Consider the following 17,677-nt stretch of genomic DNA (forward strand, 5'->3'; position numbering starts at 1 on the left):
GGTTGTCAGTGGTCGTACAGATAAGACCATAGAAATCATAAAGCTATTCGAGCACTATGTCTGCCCAGCCCAGTTCCTGTAAGGGCCTGTTATCACCCTCCCAGTAACACTGATTGACAACAGCACAAAGCCCCATTTACTGCTCTAAGGTTCCCAGCGACAATGCGTTACAATGTGCAATGCTTTAAGGAACGGAAGGTAGGAGCCGATCCTAACAGCCGCTGAGCACCCACCACTCCCCTTGACTTTAATCAGCGTTGCGGTTGCCCAGCACGTCACAGGAAGTGCCTCAGCACCAGGCAGGTTTGGGCCATTACAGTGTATCTAGAAATGTCTTTAGACACGGTGGGGGTGGAGCGGGGCAGCTGTCTGACAGCCCCACAGCAGCACTGTGCAGTGCCTTAGGGCAGGAAGTGAAAAGGTGCAAAGTAGCCAACTGCAGCTACAGGAGCAATTTTACACTCATGTAATTACCAGGGCTGGGCAGAAAATGGATTTTCCATCCCCACAAATTTTCAAAATACTGAAACATTTTCCTGTGTCGAACTGGTACAAAAAGTCAAAAGTTCAAAAATTTTCTTCAATCAAAAATCATTTTCGGTTTGTGTGAAAAGCAGCATTTTGTTTTAAGAATTTTGAAATGTTTCCTTCCAATTTTGAACATAAAAATTTTTGACCATGAAATATTTAAAAAAAAAGAATCGACTATAATCAGTGTATATTTCTAAGCAAGACGCCTTTTTGAACTGGACAACCAGAAAGTTCCATTTCGTGATCGTTCCCCTTTCTTCGAGGTGAGGCCTCATCTGGAGTACTGTGTCCAGTTTTGGGCCCCACACTACAAGAAGGATGTGGAAAAATTGGAAAGAGTCCAGCGGAGGGCAACAAAATGATTAGGGGTCTGGAGCACATGACTTATGAGGAGAGGCTGAGGGAACTGGGATTGTTTAGTCTCCAGATGAGAAGAATGAGGGGGGATTTGATAGCTGCTTTCAACTACCTGAAAGGGGGTTCCAAAGAGGATGGAGCTCGGCTGTTCTCAGTGGTGGCAGATGACAGAACAAGGAGCAATGGTCTCAAATTGCAGTGGGGGAGGTCCAGGTTGGATATTAGGAAACACTATTTCACTAGGAGGGTGGTGAAGCACTGGAATGCGTTACCTAGGGAAGTGGTGGAGTCTCCTTCCTTGGAGGTTTTTAAGGCCCGGCTTGACAAAGCCCTGCCTGGGATGATTTAGTTGGGAATTGGTCCTGCTTTGAGCAGGGGGTTGGACTAGATACCTCTTGAGGTCCCTTCCAGCCCTGATATTCTATGATTCTATGATTTTGAAATTCTGAAACTTTTTTACCAAGTAAAAAAATTAATCAAAACCGACCATTTTCCTAAGGAAAACAAATCTTCGTTTCAACAAATGGGGATTTTCTGACACAGAAATGTTTCTTCTAAAGACTCCAGACCAGCTCTTGTAATTACCCACATGGGAAGTTGACCACGGAACCAGAGCCGGCTGTTCTCGTCTTGCTGAAAGCATCCTCAATAACTGCAAGTCACCATTCATTCAAGACCTCAGTTTGAAGTCACAATGGAAATCTGGGCCCTCCTGCAGCCCCGCTGGGTTCAGTTCTCAGGGTAACAGGAGATCAGATTCAGCCCCTTAGTCATTCATTTTTTATTGGCACTCAGAGAGTCATGGAAATGTCAGACTGGAAGGAACCTGGAAAAGTCACCCAGGTCCTGCCTCAGCACAGGGGTCTGGACAAGTAAATCTGGACCATCTTTGACACGTTTGTCTAACTTCTTCTTAAAAACCTCCAGTGACGGGGATTCCACAACCTCCCTCGGACGCCTGTTCCAGAGCCGAACTCTCCTTAGAGTTACAAAGATTTTCCGAACATCTCACCTAAATCTCCCTTGCTGCAGATTATGCCCATTACTTCTTCTCCTCCAGACTTTAGTGGACACCTCTTACCATAGTTGACGGTGTGTGTGTGTAACAAGTTCTGTGTAACACATTTGTTGTATCATGCATCACAAGAAGCACAGATGCTAAGTGGGATAGACAGGGCCGGCTTCTGATCTCAGAGACTCCAGAGTAAATCCGGAGTAACTCCACTGACTGCAACAGAGCTCCTCCAGATTTACACTGCTGGAAACCAGAGCAGAATCTGACCCAAAGAATTTCAGACGTCACCTTATTTATTACACAATAAGCCGAGCTTGATGCATTGAACAGATAAAAGAGGCAAGGCACACAAACATCAATACTGGGTCTTTTTAATGAGTGACAGTTCGAATGACAGCTTGAACCACAACAAGTTGTGATGTAATCAGGCAGCGCGTGCAGGCTCCGGCACCAGGCGAGCGCCAGGCATTGATAACGTGTTGTTATTGTTAGATGGTGCAGAGGGGCTGGCACATGGGGGTCTGTGGATCTTGCCAATGGGGGAAAGCAGCAGACTCTAGAGCAGCGTTTCTCAACCTTTTGAATATCAGGGACCGGCTTGTTGCCTTCCTAAACTGTGTCAGGGAGATCTCAGGGACCGGTGCCAGATCACGGACTGGTCGTCAAGAAACACTGCTCCAGAGGAAACACTGGAGTAGCAGCTCCCGCACGGGCCTGGGGAGAGATTCTCATCCCCCCCAGCTCCTCCCGCTTCCATCCTCCCCCTTCACAATCCCATTGCACGTCCATGTAACGTTACTGCAAAGGGAGCACGAGCCTGCTGAGGATCAGGGGAGCTGGGAGCTGTGACGTATACAGGGGCTGCACGTCCCCTCTGCAGGCTTCTGCCATCCGGCCTCACTCTGTGCAGGGAAGCTGCAGGTGTTCAGCTGTGTCCGGGTCCCTCTGCAGATGAGAGGACGATGATGACAATTATTGTGTTACCATAGCACCCATTGTGCTAGGTGCTGCACAAACACAGAACAAAGAGACAGTCCCTGCCCCAAAGAGCTTCCAATCTAGTACACACGTGACGTGTAAAGTCATCTACACCGTGATGCCTTTATATCCCAAAAGGAGATTTCCCACCTGATGAAGCTGGACTCTGAGGGGATCTTCTGAGCTTTTTATTCTAAACAGAGAAGTGGAGAAAATAAAAAAGAAAGGAGACGGAGACAGACAGAGCCTTCTTCCAGCTGCTACGTCCGATCAGCAGAGAACCAGCCATCAGTTCCCACGTGTGGATTCCCCTGCACTAGACAGTTCAGGGTTTTACACGTTTCCCTCTGGCCGGTCGCTGCATCGTGCGCCCGTTGCGATTCCGCGAATCAAAATCCAGATGAGCGTATAAGATCCCACCCTGTTTGGCGACAGTTAGTAAAATTAGCCACCTCCTTCTAAAATGAAGGGAAACAAGCTGAGACAGAACCAGACATCCAAGTGAGTTTAGCCTGATGAAAAATTCCCTCATCTCTGATTCTCCTGCTTGTCCTATAAACTGTGCGTGTTATCGGAATGGAAACCAGTGCTGGATTCTGACTTTAAGAATCAGCTACTGACAATATTTGGCCAGATCCAAACCCCATGTCAATGGACAGTCTCCTACTGAGATCCAGTGAGCTTTGGATCAGGCCCACAATACCTGTCACTGGAAAATCTTCATGTGCTTTACAAATATAATTTCTTATAGCTCTTTATCTTATAAGTGTCAGAAATGTTCCCAGCGCCACACAAAAACCCTGTAAAGGACACAGTCAGGAACAATAAAACATCAAACTTCCCATCATCCTTGCGCAGTAAGTCTAGTTATCCACTTTTTACACATGGGGAAACAGAGTCACAGAGCAGTAAGTGACTTGCCCACTATCCCACAGTAAATTGGTACCAAAGTTAGCAGGAAGGCTCTTTGCTCCCTTTCAGCTACTCCAACTACTAGATCTCACTTTCACCTTCTCCTTCCAGAACAACCAGTTTAATTACTAAATATTTGAAGTTGATATATGGATTAGAAATGCCTGAGACAGACACAGTGTTTTAGACAGAGACAGTTTGCAAAGAGCCGTACCTGGTGCTCCTGTGAAGCTGGGGGTGCTGAGATCCTGGGCTTGAGTCCTGGAACAAAGACAACAGTAAAAGTTCCTCTTCCACGGTCACTCTCCCAGCCTTAGTTCACTGACTAATGGTGCATCCGAGCTGTGGGTGCGCAGGGCACCACCATGCACAGAAAAGGGAGAGAGGCTCATCAGAAAGACTAGTGCTCTTTGTGAACTATAGACCAGGTGCCTGGGCCATGGGCAGTAGAAGCCTTTCTACATCGCTCCCTTTGTCCCGGAGAACAAAGCCGTTCTCCCAACACAGGAAATTCAAGTTTCAGAAAACAAACATTCTGCGATCAGTGCTGGCAGTTGTCACATTGGAGCATGTTCATGTGTTGGACGGGACAGTTGCAGTCCCCAGTAGCAAGCAGGGGAGTAGGATTTCTCTCTGCGGGAGAGTGTCTGGGCTGGGCTGTGTTTCTTACCTAGAGTAGAAGGGCAGAGGGTCCAGACGAGGCTCAGAGACACCACCAGCAGCAGCAGACCAGCACCAGCCACAAGGGGCATGATGTAATGTGAGCACTTGCTAGCAAAGGCAGTGGAGGAAGCTAAAAAACAGACACAAGTAAGTGGCTGACTCGAGCCAAGAGGGTCGTGATGCCACCACATCCAGCTCTTCCCTCTTGATCCCCATTTCACCACGGGCCTTAACCCCTGAGGAGCGAGGCTACCGGAGCCTTCAGCACCTTTCACCTTCTGTTTTGCCCCCTTACCCTTAGGTGAATTCTTTCCCCTGTAATCAGAAACTTCTCTGGACCTTCTGCCATCTACAAAATCCTCCCTGTAGCTCTCTCCTCACCTCATCGTCTCTCCATCACTTTGTGTATCTCACTGGAAAACATCTCTCTTCTCAGATGTCTCTCAATTCCCCTTTTCTCCTAGTATTTATTATTATTTAGCTCTTTACAGTGCTTTACATGTACAATCTGGGTGAAAGCTACAGCAGAGATCAGAGCTAAATTGTTTGGTGATCCCTGTATATCTCACGTCACTTTTCCCCAAATTCTCTAAAGAAATTCCAACTAAGACATAGAATAATTCCGCTTTCTGTGATGGAAAGTTATGTTTAAGCAGCTCTGACTGTGGCCACTTCACCCCTATTTCACATCTGAGTCTCCCTTAACCTCAAATATGGACAATCTGGGTGAAAGCTGCAGCAGAGATCAGAGCTACTTTGTCTTGTGGTCCCTGTATTGTCTCAAGTTTCCTTTCCCAAAACTCCCTAGGGAAGTTTTAATTAAGATATAGAATATTCCAGCTTTCTGTGATGGAAAATTATGCATAAACAACTCTGATTGGGGCAACTTCACCCCTATTTCACATCTGAGTCTCCCTTAACCTCAAATATCATACCACTCACCTGCAGGATACCTGGTACTTTTCTTCACACTGTTGCCAGAAGAGTTGAATTTGACTTCACAGGTGAAATCCTTCCCACTGGTCCAGGTTTCCATGGGGACGCTGATGTGATTTATGAGTGATAAAGATCCATCCCTTGCTCTCAATGAACGCGTCAGCCCCTGTTCCTGCAGCTCCCCAGAAACACTCCAAGAAACATGGACTGGGCTGGACACTCCATGGATCACACAGGCCAGATTCGCTGTCTCAGTGACTTGACTGCCACGTGGAAATGGGACCAGAAGCATCACCCAGCTGCTGTTGGTATAACTGTCTGAGCAGAAGGAGGTGGAGAATTCAGTGTGATGATCAAATGAGCTGCAGTCTGATTAAAGGTGTTAATCTTTCTCTCAGAGACACAAGGTGGGTGAGGTAAAAATCTTTCATTGGACCAACTTCTGTTGGTGAGAGAGACAAACTTTCAAGCTTCCAAAGAGCTTTTCTTCAGGTCTGGGAAACATATTCAGAGTGTCATTTCCCAGACCTGAAGAAGAGCTCTGTGTCAGCTCGAAAGCTTGTCTCTCTCAGCAACAGAACTTGGCCAAATAAAAGATACTACCTCACCCACTTTGTCTCCCTAATATCCTAGGACCAAGACCGCTACAACAACACTGCATATCTATTAACTAAGATGTTAATTCAAAGAAACACATTTACTGAAGAAGGAAATATTAAATTCCCTCAACACTAACTAGGATATAGCGCAGTTCGTAGCTGCAGTAACTAGAAGGAAAATTGCGTAAATTTTATAAACTTTTCATTAACTCAAACGATTCTATCATGCAATCACAACTCTTAGGTTAGAAATATTCCCTAGCTGGCTGCCCTGAACAGTCACAGAGAAACTTCAATGGTTTATTTTTGGCACTTTCAAGTTCTACACATATATTTTATAACAATAAATGTTGTTATACTCCTTCTGTACCCATAGCATTTAATGTTTAGCTGATCTGTTTGGCTTAAAGCATGCTTTCCTTTGAACCATTCATCAATAGCTGTGGTATCTTGCTGTATTTTATTGGGGATATGAAATATGCTTTGTCAATCCATTATTAGTCTTCTTAAACAAGCTATATGGTTCCTTACCTCCAACAAGCAGCGTGGATCCATTCCCGAAGATCAGGTAGCTGCTGTATTTATATGCACAGTAGTAAATGCCAGAGTCATTTTTTTGGACATTGCTGATTTCCAGGGTCGAGCTGTGTGTCTCGTGTTTGCAAGCAAATTTACTTACATTTTGATCATCCAAACAGCGCTTAATGCAGGTGGGTTTCTCGCCTTCTCTTCTCAAATACCAAAACATGCTACTTCCTCCTTCCAGGTTTTCTTTGGAAGAACAGTGGATCTTGGCGGTGTCATTAACTTCAACAAACTGGATCCGCTGAGTCTGGTACAGAAATAACTGCACTCCTAGCACTGGAGAAATAAAAAATTGTTAGTCAGTGTCCGTCAGGTCTCCAACTGCCACAGATGGACTGGATGGCTCAGCAATAGAATTTACTTAATCTGATAATGTTTATTCTCAAAGATTAAAATACTGCTATAACTTTATACAAGTGAATGGAAATCCAATTACTATCCAGCAAAAGTTTCAAAACATATCATAGATACAGTATTCAATACTAGTGTCCTCATGAAGAGGCTGTTTTCCCAATTCCAAAGCTTAATGCAGAAGTTTTACCTAAAGAACATAAAACCAGATACTCGGCAAAGATCATGTTCATAAAAATAGTAAGACAAAATTCTGACACACTGGCCCAAAGGCTGATGCCTAGTGCACTGGTGCAGTGACTGGGTTCGGTGTCTCGGTTATGTCCAGTGAGGAACGCCTCCGAGGAGGATGTGCTGTGGTGATAGACATTAGATGGGTGGGTTAAAGATTCTACAGAGGCTACAGCATTTCTTGTAGACATTCTCTGCATTCCAGTGGCACAGGGGTGTAAATAAATATTCAGAATAATTAAAAATCCAGAGTATAGATTATCTATATAAGCAATGCCACGTGAGTTCGGAGCACAACTCCCATTGACTGTCAAAGGAAACTGCTCCTAAACCACTTAGGTCCTTTGACAATCCCAAGCTAAATCGCTCCCCAGCCTTCCATGTTTGGTTTGTTGTAGCACAGTTCTTGGTGGCACAACGCAGACATGTAATGATTGTTTGTTGTCTTCTCTTGGCGGACTGTTAACTGCACTTTAGATCATCAAACTGAAAGCTCTGATATGTGTGAGAAAAAAGATAACGTAAGACATGATTTTCAAAATAGTGTAAGTCCCATTTTCATAAGTGACTTCGGGACAGATTTTCAAAGGTATTTAGGTGCCTATAAATGCAGACAGATGCCTAGTGGGATTTTCAAACACGGCTCAGAGGGTTAGGTGCCTCACTCCTACTGAAGTCAATGGAAGTTAAACGCCACCCCTTGAGTCTAGCAATAAACTGGTTAAAATTAACTGAACGGACTGGTTAGAAAGCTGCGTCTGGATGCACAAAGCAGGGAGAGAGAAGTAAAGTGCATCTGTCAAAGACCCTTCTGAAACAGCTGACAATATTGGGCAATGTGGGCTAGTGATTACAGCAATTGGCTCAACAAAGAACAGAATCTCCAGGTGCCTTGGCCACGTCTCCTTAACCCGCACCCTGCTTGTGAGAATGATGTGCAGCTCCCCTGGATCGATCTGTCACAAACCCCTTCCAGGCAGTTCTCTAATGCTGGGGACCATCGTCCTTCCTTCCTTCCTTTCCCTTTCCCTCCCCTGCCTCCCTCCCTCCCATGCCTGGGGAGTGACCTGGGCTAAATCCTGCAGTCCCTGACTGAGGCAATGTTAAGTGGAAGCAGGAGTTTAAAGAACGACTGGACTGGCCAAGTTTCTGCCTGATTTCTAGCCCAGGGGCATTACTGACAATGACACAGCTTCCCCTTTGCACCAATGTAAAGAGGAGTTTAGAGGACCATAAATTACACAGACACCCACTTCCAGGCCCCGGTGCGTTACCATGGTGGAAAGGGACTTAGTGGTAATGAGAATCCGGTCCCCAGGCTCACTGTTAAGGGGCTGAATGTTGTCAGTGGTTGTACAGATAAGACCATAGAAATCATAACGCTATTCGAGCACAATGTCTGCCCAGCCCAGTTCCTGTAAGGGCCTGTTATCACCCTCCCAGTAACACTGATTGACAACAGCACAAAGCCCCATTTACTGCTCTAAGGTTCCCAGCGACAATGCGTTACAATGTGCAGTGCTTTAAGGAACGGAAGGTAGGAGCTGATCCTAACAGCCGCTGAGCACCCACCTCTCCCCTTGACTTTAATCAGCGTTGCGGTTGCCCAGCACGTCACAGGAAGTGCCTCAGCACCAGGCAGGATTGGGCCCTTTTGCTGAGTATAGAAATGTCTTCATGCACAGTGGGGGTGGAGCGGGGCAGCTGTCTGACAGCCCCACAGCAGCACTGCGCAGTGCCTTAGGGCAGGAAGTGAAAAGGAGTCATGTAGCCAAGCGCAGCTACAGGAGCAATTTTACACTCATGGAATTTCCAGGGCTGGGCAGAAAATGGATTTTCCATCCCCACACAAATTTTTAAGATACTGAAACATTTTCCTGTGTCGAACTGGTACAAAAAGTCAAAATCTCAACAGATTTCTTCAGTCAAAAATCATTTTTGGTTTGTGTGAAAAGCAGCATTTTGTTTTAAGAATTTTGAAATTTTTCTTTCCAATTTTGAACATAAAAATTTTTGACCATGAAATATTTTTTTAAAAAGGATCTACTATAATTAGTGTATATTTTTAAGCAAGACGCCTTTTTGAACTGGACAACCAGAAAGTTCCATTTTGAAATTCTGAAACTTTTTTATCAAGTAAACAAATTCATCAAAACTGACCCTTTTCCTATGGAAAACAAATCTTCATTTCAACAAATGGGGATTTTCTGACACAGAAATGTTTCTTCTAAAGACTCCAGACCAGCTCTTGTAATTACCCACATGGGAAGTTGACCAAGGAACCGGAGCCGGCTGTTCTCGTCTTGCCGAAAGCATCCTCAGTGACTGCAAGTCACCATTCATTCAAGCCCTCAGTTTGAAGTCACAATGGAAATCTGGGCACTCCTGCAGCCCCGCTCGGTTCAGTACTCAGGGTAACAGAAGATCAGATTCTGGCCCTTAGTCATTCATTTTTTATTGGCGCTCAGAGAATCATGGAAATGTCAGACTGGAAGGAACCTTGAAAAGTCACCCAGGTCCTGCCTCAGCACAGGGGTCTGGACAAGTAAACCTGGATCATCCCTGACACATGTTTATCTAACTTCTTCTTAAAACCTCCAGTGACGGGGATTCCACAACCTCCCTCGGACGCCTGTTCCAGAGCCGAACTCTCCTTAGAGTTACAAAGTTTTTCCTAACATCTCACCTAAATCTCCCTTGCTGCAGATTAAGCCCATTACTTCTCCTCCAGACTTTAGTGGACAGCCCTTGCCATAGTTGACGGTGCGTGTGCGTAACAAGTTCTGTGTAACACATTTGTTGTATCATCCATCACGAGAAGCACAGACGCTAAGTGGGATAGAAAGGGCCGGCTTCTGATCTCACAAACTCCAGAGTAAATCCGGAGTAACTCCACTGACTGCAACAGAGCTCCTCCAGATTTACACTGCTGCAAACCAGAGCAGAATCGGGCCCAAAGAATTTCAGACGTCACCTTATTTATTACACAATAACTAGAGCTTGATGCATTGAACAGATAAAAGGGGCAAGACACACAAACATCAATACTGGGTCTTTTTAATGAGTGACAGTTCGAATGACAGCTTGAACCACAACAAGTTGTGATGTAAACAGGCAGCGCGTGCAGGCTCCGGCACCAGGCGAGCTCCAGTCATTGATAATGTGTTGTTATTGTTAGATGGTGCAGAGGGGCTGGCACATGGGGCCCTGTGGATCTCGCCTTTGGAGAAAGCAACAGACTCTAGAGCAGCGTTTCCCGGCCTTTTGGAAACCAGGTACTGGCTTGCTGCCTTCCTAAACTGTGTCAGGGAGATCTCAGGGACCGACGCTGGTCCACGGACTGGTGGTCGAGAAACACTGCTCCAGAGGAAGCACTGGAGTAGCAGCTCCCGTACTGGCCTGGGGAGATATTCTCATCCCTCCCAGCTCCTCCCGCATCCATCCTCCCCCTTCACAATCCCATTCCACGTCCATGTAATGTTACTGCAATGGGAGCACGAGCCTGCTGAGGATCAGGGGAGCTGGGAGCTGTGACATATACTGGGGCTGCACGTCCCCTCTGCAGGCTTCTGCCATCCGGCCTCTCTGTGCAGGGAAACTGCAGGCGTTCAGCTGCATCCGGGTCCCTCTGCAGATGAGAGGATGATGATGACAATTATTGTGTTACCATAGCACCCATTGTGCTAGGTGCTGCACAAACACAGAACAAAGAGACAGTCCCTGCCCCAAAGAGCTTCCAATCGAATACACAAGTGACGTGTAAAGTCATCTATACCGTGATGCCTTTATATCCCAAAAGGAGATTTCCCACCTGATGAGGCTGGACCCTGTGGGGATCTTCTGAGCTTTTTATTCTAAAAAGAGAAGGGGAGAAAATAAAAAAGAAAGGAGAGGGAGACAGACAGAGCCTTCTTCCAGCTGCTACGTCCGATCAGCAGAGAACCAGCCATCAGTTCCCACGTGTGGGTTCACCTGCACTAGACAGTTCAGGGTTTTACACGTTTCCCTCTGGCCGATCGCTGCATCGTGCGCCCGTTGCGATTCCGCGAATCAAAATCCAGATGAGCGTATAAGATTCCACCCTGTTTGGCGACAGTTAGAAAAATTAGCCACCGCCTTGTAAAATGAAGGAGGTGATCATAAAGAGCCTGTAAAGGGCACAGTCAGGAACAATAAAACATCAAACTTCCCATCATCCTTGAGCAGTAAGTCTAGTTATCCACTTTTTACACATGGGGAAACAGAGACACAGAGAACTAAGTGCCTTGCCCACTATCCCATAGTAAATTGGTACCAGAGTTAGCAGTAGGGCTCTTTGCTCCCTTTCAGCTACTCCAACTACTAAATCTCACTTTCACCTTCTCCTTCCAGAACAACCAGTTTAATTACCAAATATCTGAAGTTGATGGATTAGAAATGCCTGAGAGACACATTGTTTTAGACAGAGACAGTTTGCAAAGAGCCGTACCTGGTGCTCCTCTGAAGCTGGGGGTGCTGAGACCCTGGGCTGGAATCCTGGAACAAACAAGGACAACAGTAAAAGTTGCTCTTCCACGGTCACTCCCCCAGCTGTAGTTCATTGACTAATGGTGCATCCGAGCTGTGGGTGCGCAGGGCACCACCATGCATGGCACATGGAGAGAGGCTCATCAGAAAGGCTAGTGCTCTGTGTGAACTATAGACAAGGTGTCTGGGCCATGGGCAGTAGAAGCCTTTCTACATCGCTCCCTTTGTCCCGGAGAACAAAGCCGTTCTCCCGACACAGGAAATTCAAGTTTCAGAAAACAAACATTCTGCAATCAGTGCTGGCAGTTGTGACATTTGCAGCATGTTCATGTGTTGGACGGGACAGTTGCAGTCCCCAGTAGCAAGCAGGGGAGTAGGATTTCTCCCTAACGGAGAGTGTCTGGGCTGGGCTGTGTTTCTTACCTAGCGTGGAAGGGCAGAGGGTGCAGACGAGGCTCAGAGACACCAGCAGCAGCAGCAGACCAGCCCCAGCCGCAAGGGGCACAATGTATTGTAAGCACTTCCTGGCAGGAGCTGTGAAGGAAGCAAAAAAACAGACACAAGTAAGTGGTTGACTCGAGCCAAGAGGGTTGTGATGCCACCACATCCAGCTCTTCCCTCCTGATCCCCATTTCACCACAGGCCTTAAGCCCCAAGGAATGAGGCTACAGGAGCCTTCAGCATCTTTCACCTTCTGTGTTGCCCCCTTTCCCTTAGGTGAATTCTTTCCCCTGTAATCAGAATCTTCTCTGCACCTCCTGCCATCTACAAAATCCACCCTGTAGGTCTCTCCTCACCTCATCGTCTCTCCATCACTTTGTGTATCTCACTGGAAAACATCTCTCATCTCAGATGCCTCTCAATTCCCCTTTACTCCTAGTATTTATTATTATTTAGCTCTTTATAGTGCTTTACATGTACAATTTGGGTGAACGCTGCAGCAGAGATCAGAGCTACATTGTTTGGTGATCCCTGTATATCTCACGTGACTTTTCCCCAAATTCTCTAGAGAAATTCTAACTAAGACATAGACTATTCCAGCTTTCTGTGATGGAAAGTTATGTTTAAGCAGCTCTGATTGTGGCCACTTCACCCCTATTTCACATCTACGTCTCCATTAACCTCAAATATCATATCACTCACCTGCAGGATACCTGGTACTTTTCTTCACACTGCTGCCAGAAGAGTTGAATTTGACTTCACAGGTGAAATTCTTCCCACTGGTCCAGGTGTCCATGGGGACGCTGATGTGATTTATGAGTGTTAAAGATCCATCCTTTGCTTTCAATGAGCGCGTCAGCCCCTGTTCCTGCAGCTCCCCAGAAACACTCCAGGAAACATGGACTGGGCTGGACACTCCATGGATCACACAGGCCAGATTTGCTGTCTCAGTGACTTGAATATCATGTGGAAATGGGACCAGAAGCATCACCCAGCTGCTGTTGGTATAACTGTCTGAGCAGAAGGAGGTGGAGAATTCAGTGTGATGATCAAATGAGCTGCAGTCTGATTAAAGGTGTTAGACTTTCACTCAGAGAAGGTGGGTGAGGTAAAATCTTTTATGGGACCAACTTCTGTTGGTGAGAGAGACAAACTTTCAAGCTGCCACAGAGCTCTTCTTCAGGTCTGGGAAATGTATTCAGAGTGTCATTTCCCAGATCTGAGGAAGAGCTCTGTGTCAGCTCGAAAGCTTGTCTTTCTCACCCACAGAAGTTGGCCCAATAAAAGATATTACCTCACCCACCTCTTCTCTCTAATATTCTGTGACCATAACGGCTACAACAACACTGCATATCTGTCACTAAGACATTAATTCAAAGGAACAAATGTATTGACGAAGGAAATATTAAATTATCACACCAACACTAACTAGGACATAGCGCAATACGTAGCTGCACTACGTAGAAGGAAAATTGCGTACAATTTTATACATTTTGTAAACTTTTAATTAACTCAAAACATTATTTCATGCAAACCCAACTCTTAGGTTAGAAATATTCCCTACCTGGGTGCCCTGAACAGTCACAGAGAAACTTCAATAGTTTATTTTTGGCACTTTCAAGTTTTACACACATAATGTATAACAATAAATGTTATTATATAACTTCTGTACCCATAGCATTTAATGTTTAGCTGCTCTGTTTGGCTTAAAGCATGCTTTCCTTTGAACCATTCATCAGTAGCTGTGGTATCTTGTTATATTTTTTTGGGAACTTGAAATATGCTTTGTCAATCAGTTACTAGTCTCCTTAAACAAGCTATATGGTTCCTTACCTCCAACAATCAGTGTGGATCCATTCCCGAAAAGCAGGTAGCTGCTGTCTATATATGCACAGTAGTAAATGCCAGAGTCAGTCTTTTGGACGTTGCTGATTTCCAGCGTCGAGCTGTGTGTCTCGTGTTTGCAAGCTAATTTACTTACATTTTGATCATCCAAACAGCGCTTAATGCAGGTGGGTTTCTCGCCTTCTCGTCTCAAATACCAAAACATTCTACTTCCTTCCAATTTTTCTGTGGAAGAACAGTGGATCTTTGCGGTGTCACTAACTTCAACAAACTGGATCCGCTGAGTCTGGTACAGAAATAACTGCACTCCTAGCACTGGAGAAATAAAATATTGTTATGGTCAGTTTCCATCAAGTCTCCAACTGCCACAGATGGACTGGATAGCTCAGCCATAGAAATTACTTAATCTGATATTTGTTCTCTGCATCCAAAATGCTAAAAAAGCTCTGTACAAGTGATCGGAAATGCAATTAATATCCAGCCAAAGTTTCCAAACATATCATAGATATTTAACACTGTTCTTCTGAAGAGGCTGTTTTCCCAATTCCAGAGTTTAATGCAAAAGTTTTACCTAAGGAAGATAAAACCAGATACTCGGCAAAGATCATTTTCATAAAAAAGTAGAACAAAATCCTGACACACTGGCCCAAGGGCTGATGCCCAGTGCACTGCTGCAGTGACTGGGTTCAGTGTCTCAGTCATTTCCAGTGAGGAACGCCTCACAGGAGGATGTGCTGTGGTGATAGACACTAAATGGGTGGGGTAAAGAATCTACAGGGGGTGCAGCATTTCTTGTAGAATTTCTCTGCATTCCAGTGGCACAGGGGTGTACTCTAATGATTTAGAAAAAATTTAAACATCCAGAGCACGGATGATGGATATAAACAAACCCACCTCACTTTGGAGCACAAGTCCCATTAGAATCATAGAATATCAGGGTTGGAAGGGACCTCAGGAGGTCATCTAGTCTAACCCCCTGCTCAAAGCAGGACCAATTCCCAACTAAATCATCCCAGCCAGGGCTTTGTCAAGCCTGACCTTAAAAACCTCTAAGGAAGGAGATTCCACCACCTCCCTAGGGAACCCATTCCAGTGCTTCACCAGCCTCCTAGTGAAAAAGTTTTTCCTAATATTCAAACCAACCTAATATCCATATCCTAATATCTAAACCTCCCCCACTGCAACTTGAGACCATTACTCCTTATTCAGCTGGTACCACTGCGAACAGTCTAGATCCATCCTCTTTGGAACCCCCTTTCAGGTAGTTGAAAGCAGCTTTCAAATCCCCCCCATTGACTTTCAAAGGAAAATGCTCCTAAATCACATAATTCTTTTGACAATCCCAAGTTAAATCTCTCCCCAGCCTTCCATGGCTGATCCATTGTTGTACCATATTTCTTGGTGCTACAAAATTTGCCTGTAACAATCATGTGGAGTCTCATCTTGGAGGACATTAATAGCACTTTAAATCATCAAACTGAAAGCTCTGACATGTGTGAGAAATAAGACAATAAAGTATACAATTTTCAAAAGAGTCCAAGTCCCATTTTAAAAACTGACTTAGGGCCAGATTTTGAAAAGTATTTCGGTGCCTATAAATGCAGAGAGGTGCCTGGTGAGATTTTCAAACATGGCTAAGAGGGTTAGGGGCCTCACTCCTACTGAAGTCAGTGGAAGTTAAGCGCCTCCCCTGTCTCCCTTTGGATCTATCAATAAACTGGCTAAAAATGAGCTGAACGGGGCTGGTTAGAAAGCTGTGTCTGGCTGCACAAAGCAGGGAGAGAGAAGAAAAGTGCATCTGTCAGTGACCCTTCTGAAACAGCTGACAATAGAGGGCAATGTGGGCTAGCGATTACAGCAATTGGCTCAGAAAAGACCAGATTCCCTAGGTGACTTGGCCAGATCTCCTTAGCCTCAACCCCACTTGTGAGGCTGCACTGACTGGCTGCAGCTCCCCTGGCAAAGTGGGGATCGATCTGTCAGAAACCCCTTCCTGGCAGCTCTCTAAGGCTTGGGACCATCTTCCTTCCTTCCTTCCCTTTCCCGACCCTCCCTCATGGGTGTGGAGCGTCCTGGGCTAAATCCTGCAGTCCCGCCCCGAAGAAATATTAAATGGAACCTGATGAAGGACGACTGGACTGGCCAAGATTCTGCCTGATTTCTAGCCCAAGGGCATGACTCACAATGACACAGCTTCCCCTTTGCACCAATGTAAAGAGGAGTTTAGAGGAGCATAAATTACACTCACCCCCACTTCCAGGCCCCTGGGCGTTACCATGGTGGAAAGGGGCTTAGCGCAAATGAGAATCTGGTCCCCAGGCTCACTGTTAAGGGGCTGAATGTTATCAGTGGTAATACAGATAAGACGACAGAAATCATAACGCTATTCGAGCACAATGTCTGCCCAGCCCAGTTCCTGTAAGGGCCTGTTATATCCCACCCCGTTAACACTGACTGACAACGGCACAAAGCCCCATTTACTGCTCTAAGGTTCCCAGCACAATGCGTTACACTGTGCAGTGCTTTCAGGAACTGAACGTAGGAGCTGATCCTAACAGCCGCTGAGCACCCACCACTCCTCTGCACTTAGCTGAGTGCTGCGGGTGCCCACACATCACAGCAAGTGTCCTTGCAGAATTGGACCCTTGCAGTATATTCAGAAATCCCTTCATGCACGGTGGGGGTGGAGCGGGGCAGCTGTCTGACAGCCCCACAGCAGCACTGCGCAGTGCCTTAGGGCAGGAAGTGAAAAGGAGCCATGTAGCCAACTGCAGCTACAGGAGCAATTTTACACTCATGGAATTACCAGGCTGGGGCAGAACATTTCCCATCGCACAAAAATTTTCAAGATATCGAAAAATTTTCCCATCTCAAACTGGGATGAAAAGTTAAAATCTCAAAAATTTTCCTAGCACCAAAAATCATTTTTGGATTGTGTGAAAGGAAGTGGTTTTGTTTGAATATTTTTGAAATGTTTCCTTTCAATTTTGACTATATAAAATTTTGACCATGTTAAATTTCCAATATAATTAGCTTACACGTCTCAGCAATACGGCATTTTGAACTGAGGACAGGAATTTTTCAATTTTAAAACTTTTTATACATGTCAAAAAATTCATCGGTTTCAGAGTAACAGCCGTGTTAGTCTGTATCCGCAAAAAGAACAACAGGAGTACTTGTGGCACCTTAGAGACTAACAATTGTTAGTTGATTGTTGATTGTGTCTAGTTTGCATATCAATTCTAGCTCAGCAGTCTCTCGAGAGACACAATCAACTCCGGTTTGAATAAGGACTGGGAATGGCTGAGCCATTACAAACATTGACTCTATCTCCCCTTGTAAGTACTCTCACACTTATTATCAAACTGTCTGTACTGGGCTAGCTTGATTATCACTTCAAAAGTTTTTTTTTTCTCTTAATTAATTGGCCTCTCAGAGTTGGTAAGACAACTCCCACCTGTTCATGCTCTCTGTATGTGTGTATATATATCTCCTCAATATATGTTCCATTCTATATGCATCCGAAGAAGTGGGCTGTAGTCCACGAAAGCTTATGCTCTAATAAATTTGTTAGTCTCTAAGGTGCCACAAGTACTCCTGTTGTTCTTTTTAAAAAATTCATCAAAACTGACCCTTTTCCCATGAAAAAAACAATAATCTCCATTTCAACAAATGGGCATTTTCCGACAAAGAAATGTTCCTTCTAAAGACCTGACCAGCTCTTGTA

At 45.3% G+C, this 17,677-nt stretch overlaps 1 protein-coding gene and 1 gene segment (V, D, J or C); both read right to left on the bottom strand.

Moving 5' to 3' along the window:
- Positions 1 to 2,308: 2,308 nt before the first annotated feature.
- LOC117869699 lies at positions 2,309 to 7,211 on the bottom strand. The segment is given in 6 exon segments: positions 2,309 to 3,302; positions 4,008 to 4,054; positions 4,464 to 4,586; positions 5,399 to 5,710; positions 6,523 to 6,852; positions 7,118 to 7,211. Coding segments are annotated over 6 exon segments (951 nt in total).
- A 3,573-nt stretch (positions 7,212 to 10,784) lies between these two features.
- Positions 10,785 to 14,726, bottom strand: LOC117869700 (immunoglobulin kappa light chain-like). Its single transcript, XM_034756753.1, has 6 exons — positions 14,522 to 14,726; positions 13,939 to 14,265; positions 12,808 to 13,119; positions 12,088 to 12,198; positions 11,627 to 11,673; positions 10,785 to 11,240 (listed from the first exon to the last, which is right to left on the bottom strand). The coding sequence occupies exons 1-6, from the start codon at positions 14,562 to 14,564 to the stop codon at positions 11,145 to 11,147; spliced, it is 936 nt and encodes a 311-aa protein (XP_034612644.1). The 5' UTR covers positions 14,565 to 14,726; the 3' UTR covers positions 10,785 to 11,144.
- Between the last annotated feature and the right edge of the window lie 2,951 nt (positions 14,727 to 17,677).

The sequence above is a fragment of the Trachemys scripta genome, chromosome 24 (genome assembly GCF_013100865.1).
Source record: "Trachemys scripta elegans isolate TJP31775 chromosome 24, CAS_Tse_1.0, whole genome shotgun sequence".
In the NCBI taxonomy this organism is placed as follows: domain Eukaryota; kingdom Metazoa; phylum Chordata; order Testudines; family Emydidae; genus Trachemys; species Trachemys scripta.

Bases quoted from the DNA above. Each gene is read 5' to 3' on its own strand.
- LOC117869700 (XM_034756753.1), bottom strand. From the start codon at position 14,564: ATGAAAATGATCTTTGCCGAGTATCTGGTTTTATCTTCCTTAG. The intron at 13,120-13,938 runs GTAAGGAACCAT...CCTTCTGCTCAG, and splicing joins ATCCACACTGATTGTTGGAG to ACAGTTATACCAACAGCAGC. The intron at 11,241-11,626 runs GTACGGCTCTTT...GTCGCCAAACAG, and splicing joins CAGCTTCAGAGGAGCACCAG to GGTGGAATCTTATACGCTCA.